Source organism: Dermacentor andersoni, chromosome 9, assembly GCF_023375885.2.
Source record: "Dermacentor andersoni chromosome 9, qqDerAnde1_hic_scaffold, whole genome shotgun sequence".
Classification (NCBI taxonomy): domain Eukaryota; kingdom Metazoa; phylum Arthropoda; class Arachnida; order Ixodida; family Ixodidae; genus Dermacentor; species Dermacentor andersoni.
Genome location: NC_092822.1, coordinates 81,839,067 through 81,861,478, shown reverse-complemented (window position 1 = coordinate 81,861,478; position 22,412 = coordinate 81,839,067). Strand labels below are relative to the sequence as shown.

The 22,412-nt window shown below is 46.9% G+C and overlaps 1 protein-coding gene across 1 annotated transcript in view; it reads left to right on the top strand.

Moving 5' to 3' along the window:
• The window catches only part of LOC126528310 (uncharacterized), a 43,415-nt gene extending 24,041 nt beyond the window's left edge, over positions 1-19,374 (top strand). The window contains exons 4-11 of the mRNA XM_050176190.2: positions 82-217; positions 915-1,082; positions 6,023-6,175; positions 10,846-11,122; positions 13,294-13,454; positions 16,156-16,493; positions 17,709-18,054; positions 18,266-19,374. Of these exons, the coding sequence (XP_050032147.1) occupies positions 82-217; positions 915-1,082; positions 6,023-6,175; positions 10,846-11,122; positions 13,294-13,454; positions 16,156-16,493; positions 17,709-18,054; positions 18,266-18,583 (1,897 nt within the window). The 3' untranslated portion in view covers positions 18,584-19,374. The remainder of the gene's footprint in view (positions 1-81; positions 218-914; positions 1,083-6,022; positions 6,176-10,845; positions 11,123-13,293; positions 13,455-16,155; positions 16,494-17,708; positions 18,055-18,265) is intronic.
• The last annotated feature ends 3,038 nt before the right edge of the window (positions 19,375-22,412 follow it).

Genomic DNA, 22,412 nt, shown 5'->3' with positions numbered 1-22,412 from the left:
CGGTCAGGCCGAGTGCATTCCCGACTGTCGAATTCGTTCGCGAATTCAGTGTCGGCTCTGACAGTCTGTTTTTGTCCACAGATGCGTCCTACGCGTCGTGTGGGACGCGGCTATCAACAGAGTCGAACCCATGGTTTTCTGGAACGCCATTGAGACCCGCGCCTGGGAGCTCGAGCACTTCGAGTTGCACTCCGACGACGCCCATATGCTCGGCCAGGTGAGCGTGACCCGTGGATGACAGAAGTAACAAGCCATTTAGCGCTGGCCGCGACGGCCCGCGTCGTGTGACTGATGCCTATGCGAGAGGAGCGATTGCCGGCGCATGCTCACACATGTGCATTTCAGCGTTTCGTCCTAGGCTATTCTGCTAAAGATCACAGGCCCTGCTGGTCATCCGCTGAGCATGCGAACAGAACAGCTCCCGTGTGCCCCCGTGTGAACAACTATTACGACGAGCGGTTTCGGAACAACATATGGGCTGATAAGCAGCGGGGGAAATGCTGAATGAGTTCCGATTAACCTAGCTGTCAGCGATAACACTACAAGCACGCTCCGCGTGGTTTACAACATAATCTCGCGGATTTAGATGTGAACTAAAGCTTCAGTTCGATAGTGGTTACGGGTTGAAGTTTTACTGCCGTCACGTCGTCAAATTCACTCGAACTTGTTTCACCTCTGTTCATTTCTGTAGCAGCAGCGTGAACACCATCGCCCGTGTACTTAGATTTCTTCTGCACGGTAAAGAACCCCAGGTGGCCGAAATTTCCGGAGTCGCCCACTACGGCGTGCCTCATAATCATAAAGTGGTTTTGGCACGTAAAACCCCATAATTTCATTTTTTGTGACGTCCATCGGTGCATGGAATTACGTCGTTTTTCTGTTTAATCACTCCTGTCCCCACTCTATTCTTCCAGGTACCTCCTGCGATAGCTACCCTATGGTCTCGCTCGCTGGCTGCCTTGACATCTCTTCGCAAGCTGCACCTAATGCGTGTGTTCTTCGACAGAGAAGTAGCGCTAACGCTGGGACGCTACATGGAAGATACCACTTCCCTTATCCATCTCACCGTGGATGAAGTCTCGGTAACCATTCTTGCAACTTTTTGTTTCGCGCTATGCTCTATTTGAACTTAGATGCCTCTGTGCTTTTGAATTGTTACTCACTGGCATGCTGCATCGTTAAATTGCCTCGTAATCAAGTGTGCCAACTCGTATGGTCCTGTAGCATATTCGGAAACAAACAGCTCTCGACTCACCACCAAGTCCGAAGTTAATTACGGCGCACCTTTATCCGAAAGAACTTTTGACTTTGGTAGTGACCGGAAACCTTTTTCTTGTCTGTGCACCATGACGCAATGTTTATCTCCAGCCGGAAAACCTGGAAACACCAGTTGTGTTCTGGTTCATCTTCTGGGGATAAATTTGAGACTCCTTTCGCGTCTGATTACAGAATTCAGGCGCAATGTTTCAACCCGCCATTGAACTTTCGGAGCTGGCACTATCTACTTGCTACACTGGCACTATGTACCACTCAACTGCCGCATCAGCCAAATTTCAAGCCACTCTTTCAGTTCACACGGGTATTCAACCGAAAGATCTGTAGTGCCTTAAAAAGCTGCCATTTCCACCTCCACATGTATAAAGGAAAAAAAGAGCCGTATAAGGGCTCCAAAGAAACTGTATTGAAGCCACTGCGCATGCGTGAGGCGCGCAGTGCGTTTAGGTTCTGCGTCAGGCACGCTATTTCCGATTTATCGGGAACACCTAAAGCTGCCCCAAAAGCTTTGCGTCAAGAAACATGTCTGCACCCATCAAAGCGGCAGCTCAAACCCAGCACTAAACTGGACTAGATTCGCGGTTACGCGCGAGCTAGATGTGACTGCGGTAATCACTTTCTATCAACTAACGTGTGTAATGAAGATTGATTTGGTAGACGCCGCTGATTCCGAGTTCGATTGTCAATTTCATGGCTCGTAGGCCTCACATGGCTCAACTTGTCCAGTGAAGGCACGTAAATTTCGTTACTCAGAACTAAGCGCAGCAAATTGCTTGCTGCTAATAAAATAACCTCAAGTCTAATTACACGAGAAAACACTAGTCAACACTCCTTATCGTAAAATAGTATATTGTATATTTGTAGCTTCTCATTCACGGCACAGTAGCGCTGCCAGCGCAAGACTATCCGCAAACGCAAAGCCCTACTCAACTCCTCAACCCTGCGTGCCCCAACGCTAAAACCCGCAAAGCTTTTTGCCCCCCAAAATATCGGGGCCCCTACTCTAAAGCTCTCTAAAAACCGAGGTCAAATATACGTAGCAGCGCAACCGCTACACAACAATGTAGTTTTCTTTCGCCAGCTCTAGCGAAGCGAATACCTTTTAAATTGAAAGTGCACGAATAGTTTGCGTACTCGTCTCTGTGCCTGCCAACCCCTAGTTGCATGACGGTACTTGCACGTCTCAATCGTGCATTCCTTTATTAGTAAGATGTTCATTTCATTCATATAACGTCAGACCGTGGATGGTTCCGCTCGTCTATCAAAACAACGACGGTCATAGTTAACCGTTTAGATGGCAGTTCAACAATAGTGACACACCACATCTGCAAAAACCAGAAATTCAAATATTAGCCTGTCTTTCCATACTTTTATTTATGCACCTACATAAAGGTGCATCTCAAATACACATTGATCTTGTCACAGCTAGGACCATATGCCAGTTTTTGAGCCTACATTTACATTCCACCAGCTGTTCAACGAAGTATTGATCTGCTGTATCTTGCTTAGTTTTTTTAATGGAACGCTTCAATATTTCACTTGTTACTTCATTTGAGCAACATGAAGATATGAACTAATAAATACATTTAATGTACAGTATTTCCTTTTTCGCCTGTTAGTGGCTTAAATGTATCGGATGCGCTTCTGTAACAAAAATTGCCCATGACACTTCGCCTTCCATGTGGCGCAGCTATTCTTAGTTCCTGCACAACGAAGAGTTCCCGTGGCAGCGAAGGTGTAATTGTGCTATAGTTTTCAGATAGTTTCATGCTTCGTTCAGAAATAAAGCGCAGTGCAAGCTCGTTCTACGCAACAAATTTATTTTTCCTCTAAGTTGACTGTTGCCAACACTACACCGCTCTTGGAAACGATGAGGCGGTTTCCATTCCCAAACGTCGCCGCGGTTCCCCACCAACCCCCGATCGCAGTGCAGAAACTATTGGGCGCCGCACACTTGGCGTCTAATTTTTCACGGACATGCGGAGTACTAAGTCATTCACTGCGGTTTCCTTGAAAGTTTCAGTGGTTGTATGTGATATAACGCTCACTGAATTCGTACTAAATTACGGTTATAGGCCTCCATGAGGCTGGAGAATAGTTTGTTAAAAGGATGGATGGTATCTAGTGTTAAGCGGTTAAATGGCATTCTATGGTCGGCAAGGTACGCATAAGATAGCGAGGATTTCCTTATGCCGTGAGGTGATCAAAATAATAGAAAAGTAAATAACTACACGAAAGCGAAATTGCGCTCTCGTGTGTCTGGACATCGCATGCTATCGAAGTAAAATATTTCCACATGTCTGCAAGAAACAAATAGGTAACACGTTCTCTACCATAAGCCTGCGTACGCGGGGCGGATGCAGGAACTGATATATATTTTAAGGCATCATACACAATACGCAATCGCAAATCGTCCTATTGACGAACATTCCTCTTGGCAAGGCGACTGGAGTACTGCGCTCAATATTTGTCATCCCCTTTATTTTAGGTTGTCGTTCGTTCTCTAATACCATGTAACGACTCCCTGACAAGTCGCCTTCTTATGACGTAGAAAGATGTTCATGCACAGAGAAGCTGATGCCTCAGAACAATAGCAATAAACATCGTTCAGACGCGTCCCCTTCTGCTGCGGATTTCAGGTGAAATCTATACAAGGTGAAAAATACCGAATAGGAAAGCCGAAATGTTGCCGCCAGCAAGCATTGCTTCAAAGAAACGCAGGACACGATTCAGTACAGTTCAATTACCCGAGTGTAGGAGCTGCGGCAGCGAAACGAAATTGTAGCCTCCCACGTGTGGGCATTTTTCAGCACCATAGCCATGGGCGTCGTTATGTGGTCAGTTGGCAGCGCTCGCCATTGAGCTTCTTCCGATCGACCTGTGCTCACTTGTTTACAATGGCCATGGCGGCCGCATACACGGCTGTCCCAGCCGCTGTGACAGCCGCTGTATTCACTGGACTATGTGAAACATTGGTTAATATTCCAGAGGCAGCGTACCTGTAGCTTTCGTTTATCTGTTAGCTCTGTGCTGCAATCTTATTGTAAGCTTACTGGCTGAAGACGACGAATGTAGCAGCCTGTTTGCTTCGTTCCCTTGCATTCGGCGTCTTTGCTGCGGTTAATTTGCAACGCTATTGCGGCCGTACACCCGCTGTCGTGAACTCTTCGTAAAACTTCGGAAAAGTGCGTGCGCGCAGAAAAATCTGTTTGCGACCTGCTCCAACCACAGAGAATGGTTCCGACTGCTACATTCTTGTGGCCAGCGCTGATCGGATAAGTTAGGAATGGCTTTTTGATTGCTTGCAGCGCCGAATAAAAATGCGGTTGCGTGGGCGAAATTATTCCAAGTGGTTGAACTATATCTCGCCAGCTGCTCGATTCCCAAAGCAAAGAAAAAAAACCTCCCGGTGCTCCGCGGTTCCAGTTCCAGTTCGCTGCAGTGAAAAGTAAAGTTGCTCGAGTTATTCAGTCGTGCTTGTGTGGGGAGGACGTTATAGGGCTTACCCTAAAGCTTGTAGAGTTTCATCGTCTTTCGTGATATTTTGTCATCGTGGTGGCGGTGACGCTGTGCTAACCTGGAAGTCAATGCTGACATTCGGTTATTCAGCGCGGGCGGTTGACCATGTACAACTTCTGTGGGGAGATGTGCATGGATGACTGCCCTAAACATGGGTATTCCTTGATGGACCGAGGCTCATGGAGCTCGCGCATTCGCACTGCTTCTCTACATTTCAAGTAAACCGCACTGAGCGACCTGGTATCTCGTCGTAACGATGAGCGAGGGGCCGGCGGCGTCAGGTGCCTGCTTCCTCCCGATTCAGAAGTTCACTTTTTATTTCCCCACGTCAAATAAAGTAAAATTAATTTTGCGTTGCCAAAAAATACAGTATCGACGCATTGTCCCAAGGAAATAGTTGCTTGCGTTTGACACATGTTGATCAGTACAACTGCAAGCTGATTCTCGGTGCCGTTTTCATACTTACTGGTTTCCGGTGTATTGGTGCTGGTGTTAGCGGCACCTGTAAAATCCCTATACAGGGATCATTAAAAGAACTGCGGATGTATGAATAGGGAATTCATCTACTCGAACAACATTCGAGGTGACGTTCCGATGCTGAACCCCAATAACTAAAAAAAAATCTCACATGGAAAACTTCATGGATTATGGCAACTAAAGGCATTATTTATTATGTTGACAAATGAATAGTAATTGAAATGACAATTGCAAATCAAACGAAGCCGTGTACAGAAATTGGACGTGATAACATTAAAGTGGGTGGGAAAAAACAGCACGTCCCTAGTACAAGCACGAGTGCAGTGCTCGATTAATGCGTTAAGGGCAATAGAGCACGGCATGTCGTTTTGAACGAACCAAAACATAATTGCTGTATGATAAGTAGATTTGTCTAAATACACTGAGAACGCGTAGTCTGCCCAAGGGCATATACTTACTCAACGACGGCTAACTATTCAGAATATGCGACTTATTTTATGCTTTTTCACTAACGGTATCGCTTGCACTACAACCGCGGTGTAAGAGACCGATTCCGGTTCTCTTACACCGGAATCGGTCTTGACTCTTGTTTTCCTTCGACGTAATCGCATGGGACAAATATTCTTTAATTTCTAATAGCGAGGTTTTGCACCGTGTTGAATAGCAGACTATTCGATTCTTATTCTGTGGTCTTCCCGCGTGTTGCGCGAAATTGCCGTCTGGACAGGCGCGCTTTGGCTTGCATTCACAGGTCGAAAACGATGATGCTGCCACATTCCTCGACTACTTGGCCCGCAACTGCTCGTTGAAGAGTTTGTGGTTGCAGCGACCCCTCCTCGTGGCCCGTGCAGGCGACGCCCTTGCGGACGTCGTCCGTAAGCACCCTACCCTCGAGACACTTGAGGTAAGATATATCCGAGCACTCCTTTTTTTTAGCTGTTTTTCTGACTTGATGCAAATCTCTCCATCCGATCTTTCCGAGAGGCAAAGCGTCATCACGTCTTCGCACCTAATTACCCTTCACGTCCAATACTTGATGTCAAGCCAAGTACTAAGCCTAAGTAAATATCTCTAAGAACGATGTTTTTTTTTCATTAGTCTAAAATGCGATATAATTTGCAAGAGAACTGCGGCTTCTTAGACCTCAGCTGTAGGACGACTCGCACACATTCCTGCTGGCGTCGGTTAGCGCTCGTGCTCGGGAAGCACTTGCAGTTACGCTTTTACCCTCGCTTCCATCAGTGATGATGATCATCAGTGATCGATGAGGTATAGCTCGTTCACTCCCTTCACTCCGCAGCACACCTCAGCTCCATAACACCACTCGTCTGTCTTCTGCTCGCTACACCATAGCTGCCTTAGCTGCAGGTTTCAAGTCTCCTTGAAGCTTTGTGCCCGCTAGTCGGGAACTGATGCAGCATCGACTTGCACTACGGCCTTCCGGCGTCGCTGGCAAACTTTGGGTCCGCCAAAATTTGAAACGCACCCAGGTTCCATTTCATGGTAGATGACTGGTTACTTTTACATGTTATGCATGCAACCGCTGCGCAGCCTACCTGCAGCTGCAGGCGGGGCCACGTGGCCACCGTCGCGTAGTAGGCGTTGCCTTACCATTCGGTAGCCTCGGAGATCCGGTGGCGCGTGGTGCTGCGCGCGCAGGCTAATCTCGCACGTCATTCTTTCACCCACCCTGCAGTTTACCCCATGAGCTCAGTTTTCAACTTGCGCTTCCTACGAGTAGCTGACCGTAATTGATGTCTCTGGCCTTCCGTAATTTAGCAAAGGAAGGGTATGTTACTGAACACTCCGTGTACGGTAAGTAAATCTCGTCACAACGCAGGTTAGTAAGTGTTCGGTTTCAGGTCAAAGAGCTTGAAATCAATTTGTAAGAAATGCTCCCTTATAATGCTCCCTCCAGTGGCCCCATAGTTCAGGATTCCTTAATAAGTTTGGTTTTTTTTTTATGGTGCACTGTATATGTTCGTTCTACTGACCGACATATATCCACTTAAGTACACGCGGGTCCTACCTTTCCACGTTTTACCACTACTCTTCAGGACCTCGTGTTGCGATCGCTGGTCAGCCTACGCGTCCAGTCGAGGACGATATAAGGGCCGCATGTCATGCGGCCTCCCTACCGCGTCGAGGCCTCATTGCTAGAGTCGCAACGAAATGATGCGGAATTGATAACAACGTTATCTACGACAGAGAAATAGTCAATATTCTAAATCATTTCAATTTAGATAAACTTACAGGTACGCTGGCATTTCTGTTCAACGAACTCTTAAACAAGATAGAGGTGTTTTAAGCAGTCTTTATGATATCGAACATTTTATTACCGAACTGGGTGCTAATTGTGGCATTGTCTGTGTTTTAGCTTGTCATCGGACAGATGATTTACAAGAAAATTAGTGAACGGTGGTATAAATTTCGTCCATTGGCTAGGATATTTTTGCTTAAGGATTAGTGCTCATTAGCGAAGGGGAGACTAATTGGCGGTGTCCACGAGATTTGTTGGGTTAAACTTAAGAATAGATGTGGGTGAGATAATTGTAGGTTTGTTCTAAAGTATTTTTTTTTTTTTGGTTGCAGGAGTGCGCGTTTAATTTTCCTGAAGAAATATCGAGATGCTTTTTCGAATGAGAATTGCAAAAAGTTATTCCAATTGAGTCACTTTAGCGGTGCTTACCCCAGGATCATTTTCCCATTCATGGTCGATTGATAATGCGCACGGTTTTTCAGATAATGAGCTTTCCTCGTTTGTAAGCACAAGCCACCACTGGCCCTGCCTGACCATTCATCGGTTTGTTCCTCAATAATCACCAGCGCTAGGCACATCTCCGGCTCTTTACGTGTGAAAGAATCTGCTAAGCACAGAAAACCGCCTTTTATTTGTTAAATACCGAATAGCAGCTCAGTCAGTCATCAGCAAGATTGGTTGTTGTTGCAAACCAGGACTTGCTTTACGCACTCTTGCGGAGATGAAGCATTTACATCTACAATGTTGCTCCAGAAATATTTTGAATTTTTACGGACATAATTGCAGTTTTCTCGTTCACTGCAAATAGCGAGACTACGAAATACTGAAGATTTTTTTCTTCAAGCATACGCTACTTCCAAATGTGCAGCACATTCGTATGCGCAATTACTGGACCTCAACCAAAATATTCACGTGCATGCAGAAATGTCTTTTATGCAGGGAATGTGAATATCCTTAACACATAGGAATATTTATATTTGTTACTAAACTAAACACTCAACATATTTGAAAGTAGTCTTTAGGGTGAATATTGCCTACTTCACAAGCCCGCTAGTATGAAAGTCAAACCTTGCGCAAGTGACCATGCTCTTTCCAAGGACCAAGCAAAATCCAATCCCATAAGCAGTTGCATCTTAGCCACGAGTTTTATGGAGTAAGGTCTATCAAGAAATTTGGGCTTGACGAACACGTCCTTTTTATTTATAACAAAATGCACGATACACTGATGCAAACTCGGTTCTCATTGAAGCCTTCCAGCACATTCGATCCCGTTTCCCGTTATGAAACTCACAAGCCCCGGCGCATGGCACAGGTTCAATTCCTCCCTCACCACTGGCTCCACAAGCTTTCGTGTCAATATCCTGACGTCCCAAGGTGCCAGTATATAAGTGATAGTGCAGAGCGGTGTTGCGCAAGCCATGTACGTCGCACCTGTTTCTACTCGAGGGTGGACATCACAAGCGCCGGACTTCCCACTACCATTTACGAGGGTGCCCAGACCTCAACACACTACTTCCGACGAGCAAGTTTATCCTCGTTTCTGAAAGACCACGAGGTTGAGAGCATAAAGGCGCATGCGACTTGAACGGAGCAGAAGACAATAACATGGATGCACAAATGTGGACAGGAACGCTGTAATTTTACGTTCCACTTCGCTTGCTGGTTAGCTGCTCATTTTAGTGCGTCTCGCTTTCCCTCTGGCGCCTTTCTGAACGCTATTGTGGGGCCTCCGAAGAACCAGCTTTCCTGGGGTCAAATGTGCCTTGGCCCTGGAGAACTGCCGTATATAGCTGCTCAATCGACATGCCCGCCCTCGAAAAAAAAAAAATCGCGTAGAAACTACTCGACCACCTGGTGCAATGCTTATACAGACTTATACTCCAAATCTCCACGCAGGCCGGTATCGTCAATCTTATGAGACCTAGTCCAACCAGTACAAACCACAGCGCTGCGGCGACCTGAACTGCTGCGGACGGCGGCGCATGGTGAATTGATGATGCAAGCAAAGTAATGTAGGTGGCGCCGTTAGGTGCGCTGATGACGCTCGGATTATCAAAGCCGTTAGTGCCCTTTATCGCCTTATCCACCTGTGTCAAACCATAATCCATCGTGATCAATCGTACTCCGGCTACGTATGGCACGGCAGCACGGGCGCGTTTTTCTCACCGCTCAGTTCGCGTTGCCGCGAAACGAGCGCGCCATATCTTGAAAGCGGTCTGCGGTGGAGACAGTGCACTGGGTGCTGATAGCTTCGTGTGCGCCGTGTTCTCGCCGCTTAGTTAGCGTTAAAGCGAGAAGCAGCATGAATGCGAATTCGCTCGCTCCTGAGGCCTCTATGTTGAAAACGATAGTCTTACGTTACGGGCTTTCCTCGTTGGGTAGGCATAGAAATGCTGAAGCATCTGAAACGCGGAGGAAACGTCGGGTCGACGCGCTGTGGGACCTCGGAGGAAGCCGAACGCAGGAGAGACGTTAGACCCAAACGAGAAACCAAATTTATTCAGACCATCTCAGTAGGTGACCGGAGAACCGGCAAACCACTGCGCACGCCACTCGATCCCACGTGGTTCTCTCTCTACGACCATGTCTATGTGTCGACCGTGGTGCAGCCAGGGTACTGCAACTAGCTTACCCATTTTCCTAAACGCATACATACGAGCGTTTGGCCATAACCTCTTCCCCCCCACCTTGCTGCCGCACTTGGCAAGCTTTTAGCCACTACTTGGAACTGTTCTTCACGCCTGTTATTGCCGCGTGCATTTAAGAGGTAATAGGCTGCGGTGATTGTAATGAATGTGATATACACGCGACTGCTTCCGAAATTTCTTCTGGCCAAAATTTATTTCTGACGTGCTGAGAACACGCACATGCGGCTATGTTTCGCTTAAACACGCCTTTATTTTCGGTAGACGCCACACTGCTGATTCGGTTTGCGATCTTTCAGACCAGTAGCTCTGACAACACGCGTGCAGTACCGCGCGCACTGCTTCATGCGGATTAGCCAATCGCAATAGTGGTGGGATGAATTCATTTGTTTCGAGGGAATTAACTAAAGTTCTCTCGTACGGCAGTCTATTTCCCAAAAAAAGGTAACTTTTGCTTCGTTTCCACGTGTTATATAAAGAACGGCAATGTTTGTTAGACATATCCGGTTTTAATCTCTAACTTGCCCCCCTCGACAATCTGCGCGCGCGATCCTTCAGCTTGTCTGCGATTCAGTCAAGCTGCATTTTCGATCGCGCATCGCGAGCCACCATATACCAAGTACTGTCCGTTGTGCCTGAATGCCTTGGCTTCGCCTAATTTTCCGCCAGGTCTCTGGCGGGGGAACCGCTAATCCGTCAGCTCTGCTGAAGGCAGCTGTGCAGAGCGTCAGCCTGCGGACACTGACTGTCAACGCGTGCTTCATCGCTGCCCCGGACATCAGGGCGATGGCCGCCGCCTTAACCCGACGTCCGCCGTCTCCGGCCACTCTTCGGGGTGCGACCGCGGCGCCACCTTCACCGACGAGCCGCCTCGAGCACCTCAGCTTCGCGAACTGCCCCAAGACGGATCTGCCGTTGCAGAGAGCCTACGCCAACCTTATCGGAGGCAAGCATCGACACTTACTTGTGCGCGCAAGTTACAAGCGACGATACACAATAAACATTTTTTTTGCATGCGTTAACGTTATTTTAGAGGAGTAACATCATTTTAAGTAAAAATGAATGTTCATTCTTTTTTGGGCATATCTTGCGGTAAGCTAACGTGGCAGCTGCGACGCATGGCAGTAAAATTGCAGGCTAAGCACTAATAGCAATCGTGACTGATCTCTTGTCAGATTCTTTAGGGCAGAGCCTGTGGTCCAGATTAAGTTTCAGCCACGGATTTTCGCCCTGCAGGTGTAATACGAGCCCGCTGTCGTGTGGCTTAAAGCTTTCTTAGTCCTTAGCGTAAAGTTCTCAGTCCGGACAAACCGGTACCCTTATGGGTGGAAAATTTTATACTACTGGTTGCGAAATCGTAGGCGCAGCTCAATTTCAGTGATAGTTGGCGAGTGCGGAAGTTTTTTATGCTTCTAGGGTGAATGTTCCTAAAAGAGTGTTGTGCAATCCATGTGCCGTTTCACTTGGCGCATTGAGTGTGGCCTGCACCGCTATGTGTCTTTATGTACCGCTCCAGTGCCTGGGGAAACTTCTATTTCATGGAGTGGCACCGAATTGGCGTACATATTCCTAGGGGTGGCCAGCGCAAGCCGGAGAAAGATCAAAAAGAAGTTGAAGATACGAGCGCAGACTGACAACTGGATTTTTTCGAACAAGTGGTTAATGGTGCAGAGCATGGGATCATGTGATGGAGTGAGTAGTACAAGTGGTGAGAGTGTGAGTCTGTCTTACCATTAAAAACTTGGTGTCTTTGTCACGCAGAGATAAACACCTGGTAATATGCTCAGTTACCATAGCGTCCAACTTACTGTCTCAGTTAGCATTAGCTGCTGTACTCGGTTACGGCAGTTTGCGTGGTTCGCTCCCCACCGCCGGACACCTACTGGTACAAGCAGGCCCCTTGTTAGGCGTCCGGCTTGCTAGGGCTTCACTGCGTGCGGAACGGCCAGAGACCGCTATGCTAGCTATGCCACGACCAAGGCGGACCAAATTGCACTCAAGTATGCTGGTAAGCGCTTCGGAGTGACCAGCGCTCGCGCTTATTTTGCTGCATCGCCATTGGTCCTACTTTGGTTGTGCAACTCTGTGGTTTATGAAACTTTTCCTGTGTAGCTTCGACTAACCTTTCTAGCATAGAATAGAGGTGAATGTATTGGTCATGGCAAAACATCTACCCTCCCATTTCTTTTACCCAATTCACCGTTTCGAGTCTGTCGGTATGTTGTGGAGTAAATACTGTGATAATTTCAACGCGATAGCGTTCAGGGCACCGTGTCGCAAAAAATCTGTCTTGGCGTCTGACATCGCTTCGCGAAAAAGTATTCCGAACAACCACGAAGGCCCTTTACGTGGCGGAGCCGTTACTGAATTAATTGAATTTCCCGAGTAAATCAAGAAAATCGTAAAACAAGCCCACAAATGGACGAGACATTGCCGCGTGACTAGCTGCTCGAAGCACTTTGCGTGTATTTGCTGGCTTCTTTAACGCTGTATGTATTTATGTATCGTGCCTTGAACAGCGAAGCTATGTAGCGAGTTTTACATGCCGCTCTACAGTGTTCTTCTTAACACTTCTCATCTAATTTTTATATTAGAGCAGCTGGTTAATGAAGACTAATTATTTAATTAGGCGGAATGAACAAAGTAGTTCGAGCAACTCCACGCGACGGCAGACATTACCTTTGTTCTGTCCAGCTACGTGTCATTTGCATTTTTTTTTAACCCTGGCCAAAGGTAGGTGGTACACCCTGTCTAGTAAAGGGTGATCAGAGATGCTAGTCGAATGTTCTTTTTTTTATTTGCCTGCCCCTATTCTAGGGCCACTGCATTCCAGGCCCACGCGAGATTGCCTGGTTCACTTTTACACGCGCGGTGTAAACACTATGCGTCCACCTCTCAACGGCATTCTTCCCACAACTACGATGAAACAAAAGCGCAAGAGTGCTCTTTCCCTTAGGTGCACGTAGGCGGTCAAAAAAATTCTGCAGGCGTACCTCGCAACATGCAGGTCGCTGGTTTTTCGGGGAATAAAACGAGAGTGCATTGAATTATTTTTCTGCATATTCACTGCATATTCCCTCTCCCATTCTCTCCTGCCATGTCACTGTCATGGCGTAGGTGTGCTTCTAAGTCTGGCGCTGACGAACTGCAATCTCTCCGATGTCTTCGCCTCGGCTGCCGCGGAAAAACTTGTCATCGACACCCGCCTGCAAGCGCTGTACCTGCAGGAAAATCCGTTCTCCATCAATGGACGGTGCACCATGCTCCAGGCCCTAGGGGTGAGCCACAGTCCAAGATTGAAGTGTCGCCATGATACTCTAACTTCTAAGTGAATTACGGCATTAACATCGGTTTTTTTTTTCTTCGACGAAGGTGATCGAGGTAGTTCAGCAGCGCATTTCAAAGTGCAGCAGGAAAAACCGGCATGAAGTTGCTTGCTCGGAATCCTATATCAGGATATCCAGCAACGACACCTGTGTCGTAAATCCTCGCTTTGAGAATTAGTGCGATTGCTACGGAAATACAAGATAATCTGAGCTTTTGTTTAGAGGACAAATAAGTTTCAAATTCTTGCAGCCCTCTGCAACTTAGTTTTGCCTATACCCTCAAAAAATTGCCTATATTGCAAAGAAAAAAATGTGGGGAGGTGGATGGTAGACAAAGGTTTCAGAGTAAACGAAGTAGACATTTAGTTACTTATCGTCTCTACGATATACTGCACTGCATGCATGTATTGTAAGAAATGTTGCAAGTTTTTCGGTTCAGTTGTCATCGAATGTCTACCTTCGATGTTGATTATAGCACGCTCCTTCCGAGCCATTGCATTAAATATCAAAAGCGCTCCTTTGACCTTCCCACTAAATACAATTCACATCTAGCTCAGTGCTTGACATGTGGGGCCAATCAAGCGCATGCGTCCCCGAGAAAGCTTAGAGCTCCAAGATTTCATCAACACCATACGCGTGATAACACGACCTTACTGGCAATGTACCCTCATAATTCAGTTTCAAAACAGCTGAAAGCACACCTGTAAAGAACCAAAGCTTAATTTTTACTTCAAGCTTTTCTGTTTAAGCGTCGTATAACCAGTCAACTTTGTAGTGATAGCAGTGCAAAATAACACCAGATACATTACTCAGCAATGACGAGCCTGGCATTTCAATTTGTATCGTGAATCTTTCCAGTTCAGCCTTTAGCCTCAATGAACACGTTTGTGCGGGACGTGTTTAATAATATCGAGCTCCTCAAATATATTGTCGTTCCGCATAGTTATCGCGGACACCCTCGGGCTTTAAAATTTATTGCCGGAGCTTTGCTGTGGTGTGTACAAGTTTAGAGCCGTGTTCCTTCACAAAAAAAAAGAATGTGTCTAGGAGAGCATGGCATGGTGGATGTTGCCCGCTGCTTTTTCTTTCTTAGGCAAAGAGTTTACATTAAAGGGGTCGTGTCAAACAAGCAAATAAAACAGATTACATAGCAAAGATCGCTGGCGAAACAAACGAACCAAATGGGTAGAATATCAAGTTACCGCGAGGCCCGCAAGTGCTGGTGTGCAGCTTGCATAAAGTTGAAATGAGCACACTGTGTGTCATTGTACGTCATTTCGCATTACAGAAGTTGCTCGCAATTCACTTCTACTTCAAGGTGTGACCGTCTGATACATTAGTGTGGCTCAAGAAGCTACTTAAATATACAATAGAAAAGCAATGCGCAAACGTCGATAATGTGGTAGTCCTAGCCCCAAGCTCGTGCTCTCCTTCAACATTGTGGTCAACGTGTTTACACGGTACAGTTAGATTACAGGTCCCAACGAACTCGGGATCAAAAAAATTTGGAGCAAAGTTGAACTGCTGAGCATCGGCGAAGAGCATACGCCATGGAGAACCTGTTGCATTGCTTTAATTACCTGCAGTCGTTGTCGCTTTCCAAATGTTTTGTTCAGTTACCTGCGAGATCTTGTAGTTTCATCGAGGCTATAGTTGCCATCTTTTTTTTTTTCATATTAGACATGGTCGTTTGTGCCTAACTCAAGCGTTCAGCTAATGCTTGAGCAAAACCATAAGGTAAAAGCAGGAGCCATCGTTTCACAAGTGGACTTGCAAGTCTCACGGTGACATATGCTTTCCTCGGCAAAGTATATATAGGGATGGGTAATTTTATGCTGAGGAAAGCATAGGTCGCCTTAAAAAGACGAGTCAACTTGCCGAACCATTGGCTCCCGCTTTTACCTTTTACCGCTTTTACGGCGGCTGTCTCCGATGCCGATCATCATGCCAGCGTTCCCATACGGCCCTACCTCTGCGAAAGCGCTGGCGGCACTGGCCCAAGGACAATCGGTCTGCAATTCCTTGCCTAAATATATAGCGAAATGCAAACAGGAATGCGATATAACAAACGCATAACGCGCACGTGGATCTACAGAAATGTGTGCATGCCTTCCGTCAAGAGGACCATCGATCAAGACAACGTGTTCGTACTTTTCCTCAATTCAGTTGCCCCTTTGTCGTGTGCCACACAGCTTCGCTGGTCACCCAACTTCAGAGTAGAATGGCTCACGATTTTTTTCACGTTGCCCAGCACTAGCAACGTGTCACCCCGGAATAATTCACATGCTTTCAAAATGGGTAATACCATAATACGATTTTCAATCATGAATTCGGCATTGCTACTACAGGGAAAGCTCAGTATTACTCGCGCTATGCATTGCACCAGAAGGCCCCCGTATAGAAATCCTCAATATATTAACTGAGGCAGCACCTCCTCTAAGGCATTTATTTCAAACTGCTCTCGCAACGCCAACCAGTACAATTTACGCACATCCGTGTCATATTCTTCGCCTAGCCCAATGTTAAAACCGAAAGTCCCGTATTTCGTGCACCGATTGCAAAATCTCTCCATCGGTGTGGCTTCACTTTTCACATTCACTTTTCTTCGAAGACTGCAACTAGCTCTTCCTCAGCGCCTATGTGCCTCCCGCAGGTGAACACCACACTGGATACATTCGCAGTTAACTTGGTGTGCCCAGCAAACTTAACCCCTGTGTTCGACACCATCCGGGAACTCGACCTCTCCTCTCGTCTGGTCTTGGGCTGGGTGAACCCGGACGGGGACGTTTTCGCCGAGGGAAACCACTTGTGCAGGGCGGCCTCCACCTACTTTGACCTGGACAGGCGCGATCCCGAGGACGCCAGAATCCTTCTGGACACCCTGGTGTCAAGCCGCCAAGTTAACGCACTCACCTTGGACTGCACAGAATTCACAATCCCATCGGTGATCCGATACCTGCCTGAGGCTCTCGGCAAGACGAAGTACCTCAGGTATCTATCCTTGCTTTTGTCATGACTACCGTTGAATAACAATACTCGCTTGCAGGCAGTTCAGGGTTATGTCCCCCTAGATGTTGTCTATACTCTATGCATAACCATTACAGAGCCATGCTTGTACGCGCACAGAAACGAAGTAATCAATGCCACTCCGTTAAAGGTTTTCGTTCATTACCATGACTAAATTAGTGAAGAAATAATTCCGCAACTACAAAATGGAGGAAGAATTCTTCGACTTCTCCCAGATGAAGGAATTATTTGCTCAACTACAAAACTAGGAGCAACTATAATTGATTATAAATGCATATAATTTTTGTGCAGTATTCTGCATCAAACGAGTCTTTTTCAAAGCCCTCTTCCATAGGGCGCCTATTCAAGAATGCCAAAATAAGCAAACGAACAGGCATCCCTCAAGTTAGTATGCAGACGTAGGGTTTCTCCCATGATACATACTAAACGTTACGTGCAGTGAACAATTACCCGCCTTCGAATTACCACAAGCTCTGTAAAACGACTGACCTTGCATGCTTCATAGCATGCGCTGCTTGGATACACCAGAATACCTAACGTCCAGAAGCTTTCTATTGTTGGGGAAGGATAAAAGAGAAAGGAAGATCGTGAGACGCTCGCTGCTGAGTGTTCTTGTTCAGCAATCTTAACTACCTTGATTACTTCTATATGTATGGTAAGTACAGTCAGTTTATACTCCTAACATCCCCGTAACAGTATTTCTCGAAAAAAACTCTCTTTATGAACTGCACGCCGTGGTAGATTTTTCCAGTAACTCCTGCCTATTTTCATGCCACCCCATGTTGCACGCATCAGACATCACAGCATTTCTATCGGCATTAGCTGCCACCTCGTCGCTGGGCATCAACATGAAGCAAGGAAACAAGCTGGAAAGCCAAAAGCTGGGCCCAACAGATCTTGGCCCCGGCATTCCGTCACAAGCTAGCTCGACGTGGAGAGAAACGACCGGTCGATACGCAGAGCTCTCGCATGTTTCATCCACGGCGTTTAGGTGTTTCAGCCTCCTGGTTACTGCATTCTCGAGCAATTGGAACACTCGTTCGTAGGGTCATCGTTTGTAACGAAATGGTTATCTAATGGGAATTTTGCGCGTTATATCCGCGAGGCCTTTTTCTAGCAGCTGGGTATATACCACATTCATCCCTTAGCATATGAACAATGCCTTTTCTATCTATGCAGAGAGCTGAAACTGGATGTTGCTGTATCTGAAGCCAACGCTGTCAGCATCCTTCGGTCGCTGGAAGATAATAGGAGCGTCAAGAGGTTATTCCTCTCCAACATGACCTTCAGGAGGAGGGCCGTCAAGGCACTCGGACGAATGGTAGAGCAGAACCGCACGATGAACCTGCTCTATATCGACCTCATGGACAGCGGCGTTGACAACTGGACCCAGTTGCGGTCTGTCTGCCGCGAGCTGAAGGAGGCCATTCTCCGCAATCGCTTTCTCGTAGTAGTCAGCGTGGCTGTTGGCGATGACAACCGCGCCAGTGACTATGTCATCAAGGAATCTTTGAGGCGTAACATGGTGAGCCTGTTTCACCTCTTGAGTACGATTGCAAATATTTTTGGATCAATTAACCCGTCTGTAACCTAACTTCTACTCTCGATGTGATGGTACACAATCGAGTGCTTATGCTCTGCACTGCGAGAGTGAAGAAATTAAGCACTTCGGACTGAGGGCCTTTCCATGGATTCTGCACATCTCAGTGACAAACTCCACCTTCTCCGATACGCAGATGCTTGTGAACCAAGCCATCCGGTTCGTCTACGGGTCAATGCAGAAGAGTGATGCCCTAGCCTTCGAGACCCTGCAGTACTCATACTCCGTGCCGTTGATGCTGTGCGAGAACTTCAGCCTCACCGACAAGGAGGCGAAGGAAAAGGTCGAGGACGCTCGTAAGCGTCTGGCTGCCAATTACTTCATCCTCACGGGCGTCATCAGGAGGAGAGTAACTTGCGACCAACTGGGAAGAACCACGCTCGACGATCTCGACGTCGATCTCCTGGCCCTCATTTGCAGCTACCTCAGCCTTACTGATGTCATGGACGTCTAAGGCGCCAGTGAGAGCCCCTGTCTCTTCCTATACATATGCAACTGCCCCACTGCCTCACCTCCAAAAACGTTCGTGCGAACATTTCATACGTATTCGTGAATTCAAACAGCTACGATTAATAATGAGCCACACTTCTCGTCAAAAAACATTTCGTGCTTTTCCCAGACCATTATGTGACTTAGCTGCAAATTTTGTCCTGTCCATCCGGATTAGCAGACTTCTAACATCGAGCTACCGCATTAGGCGTTCCAGGTACCGCCATGACAACGCCGTCCATTAATACAGGTCATGTATGGTTGTTTTCAACAAATTGTACCCCTTCTAAAATTTCCTGCTCCCTAAAATTACTTCCTTGTTGGTTTTCATCGTACTCGAGCGCATCATTCTAGCTCTCTCAAAAGTACCCAATTTCATGACGGTGCTACACCGATAGTGCCCACGGCGCTTTCCTACCTTGGTACCCGTTTGATTACTCGACGCAATATATATTCTTCCTTCGAAAAAACAATCTCCACTTTTTAATCATAGTGCTCATTTTATGTCTCGTTTTTAATCTTCCGCAACCGTGTTATAACACCCTCGCCGTTTATTGTGACTTTTACAAGAGGTTTTTTGAAAGTATTAAAGGGCGACATACTTTCCGAAATGTTCGTCACGTCGGCTCCTTTTGGAGCTTTTCCAATTCTTCAGTTCTGATGTATTAGCGCTATTCCAAGTTGCAAATGAACATGTTTGTAGTTCGAAAAGGGGCGGAAATTTGGTGCTTGAATAAAACTGTTGCGGCTGTTGCAGCTCCTTTTTGCGTTGGTACTCTTTGCGTAAGTGTTGGCGCCCCAAGCAAACGTGTTGTGAATAGGTATGGAGTGTGGCCCAAATACTCCGTATCTGCTCTCCAGATACGTTTACTGTCGTAGTGCAAGTACTCTGCCAAGGCTCCAATGTTCAACTATACAACTTTGATCCATCGTTACAATTTCACGCATCAAGTGTTGAGCGAAATGAAATTAACTCGTGGTACTTGTAAGTCTCATTGCTCATTATTGCCTTTGCACTCGCATTGGGAGGTACTCATTTGCGCTGCAGATTTGAAGAGACTATTCATAATCTCCGCTGACTGTATTTACAATGCGACAAACGACGTGCTCTCTGCCTGCCTTCAACGAAATCCGGTACATTTTTCCTGAGAGAAGTTTTGAGTACCTGGCCTTGTAGCTCGTCAGCCTTCGAATCTACGCGCGCACTTTTACAGTACCGGAAGACGGCAAATTTTAACGGTGGGCTGTGGACATTCCCTGTTGTCCGGTGCTCCTGATTCACCTTAATTCTTTTCTTTCACCCATCCCTGCTCAAATGTAGCATTTTAAGCTGCACTCGGTTTTTCTTTCTTTAACCTCTCTTATGCACCATCTTTTGTGTTGCCCTTATGCCCTGGCCCGCTTCCTGTCTGCGCCAGCACGCACTAGCTGGCTGGAGAAGCTGGCTCTAGGTGTCGCCCAGCTTCTCCCATTTACCCTTGTGTATTGTTTGTTTCCTATAGCAAACCAAGTGCAACACGTGTACATGTACTGATCCCGGCAGTCTTCTAAACGGCGCTAAATCACTGTAGGCTTTCAAGAAGCAAGTCACAAGACCGCATACGCGCTCATATGAAATATTACAGCGCACAAACACACGATACTACACAAAAAGATTTCTTATTTTTTCATCGCCTGACCGGCTTTCAAACAACCATACCTTCTGCCATATTTGTTAGAAAAAAGGGGTTCAATAAAATGGATCAACTGTCTCATGCATACAAATCGCGCAAGCGTTGACTCCTGTCTGTGAAAAATGCGACTCATTTTTGGACAAAAAAAGGGACACACACACAGACGCACAGGGACACACATGTCTTTTAGTCGCGCTACCGTACGCCCCTTGAAGATGCATTACCAACATGCCCACGTTGCAACCCTCGTTAAGTTTAAAAATTGTTCATTAAGATTAAGGAGTGATCACGAAATAGGTATTTCTACGCAGTAGAATTTAGAATGGCCCGTTTCTCGATAATTGTCGCCTGTAAGAAGTATTTCAAATTGTCTTCTGCCCATACACGTGAACAAATTCATGCGGCTAGTCAGTAAACACTTGTAGACTGCCATCAAGTAGGAACAGACGGGGCGACAAATACAGTGCACGCCTTTATAAATGAAGACTATTAGGTGCTCAACAAGGTGTGCTAGAGATTTAGCGAAGCATTCTGCTTGCGTCTACACGCGTAATCTTGCTTACTCAATGGAAATAGTCCCGATCAATTTGTAGCACGCATGATTAGTGGTGAAATACAGGCGTGCATGTGACTTCGGCGATCGTTTCAGCTCGTGCAGCATCTTTTGCATATTCAAAACTGTTCTTAACATGCTTTCCTTCCTAATTATAAGCAACCGAAAATCGAGTTCTTGAAGCCTGCGTTCCTCAAATTAAGGAATTAGTTTTTTTGATTATTTTGTACATTTTTTTGCTGCCAATGGTAACAAGGCGAATATTTGTTGCGGTACGCTCGCATCTTAAAAATTGGAGGCTTATCAAGGTTAAGCCCAGTGGATGCGAAGCGCCGCCGCGTCGCGCGCGACGGCGCGAACCGAAGCGTGGAGGCCTCCGCCGGGCGACGTCCGACGGCGCGATATGAGGCCCCATCTGCAGGCGGTGTGACGTCATCACGTGACGTCACATCATGCGATCTCACTTCAGGGTCAATGGTGGCCACCGCCGGTAGGCGACCGATGGCGCGATATGAGGCCCCATGTGCAGCCGGTGTGACGTCATCACGTGACGTCATGCCACGTGACCTACTTGAAGGTCACTTGAAGGTCAATGGTGGCGACCGCCGGGAGGCGACCGACGGCGCGATATGAGGCCCCATCTGCAGCCTGTGTGACGTCATCACGTGACGTCATGTCACGTGACCCCACTTTAGGGTCGATGGTGGCCACCGCCGGGCGTCGCGCGAAGGCCCGAAACCTACGTTAATATGCTTCGCGTAAAAAAGATATGCAGATCCCACGTACTGTGGGAATCAATGCAAGCGAAGCTCTCAGTGCAATTTGCTTTGATTGACGATGAATAGCTGTGGTGTTGGCGGAGAATGCTTAGTTTCTTCAACGTTGTGTCCAACACGAGAGTGGTGAGTATTTGTTAAACGTTACTTTGCGTGCACCGCTGTTTTTCTGCGTAGTGCACAAAACACAACGGTATAGGTGTTTGCTTGACGCGTTCGTGTGCGCCATATTTCATAAGCTTTGAGATTGTTGAGCATTGTCATTGCCTCACAGGGCACATCGCATCGTGGCAGAAGCATTAAACTAGATTTCAGTTATGGGGCTGTACGTGCCAAAACCACAATCGAATTATGAGACAGGCCGTAGTGGCGCACTAGAAATAAATTTTGGCACCGTCGTGCTCCTTAACGTGTCACTAAATCAAACTGAGCGAACATTTCTTATTTCGCCCCCGTTAAAATGCGGCTGTCTCGGTCAAATCCGCGGCCTCGCGCAATGCCACAGCCAAAAAGCTATCGCGGCGGGTACAGAAGTGTTGATTTGACGTGCGACCGCTTCCGTTGTGTCGCCTAGATCCTGCGGTGCGCTTTAATTACTGCGGCTCGGGCTCCGGACGCCATGTGTAAGTTCTGCGCTAGACATTTTTACATGGTTTTATTTTTCAGAAATCGCGGAAACACACCATACCGCACCTTGAACTTAAGTTTATCCAGCGTTTCATTGCCTTATCACGTTAAATTTTTCTGGCCCCCCCACCCCATTTATTTGTATGGGAAATGCGAGCGAAGAGT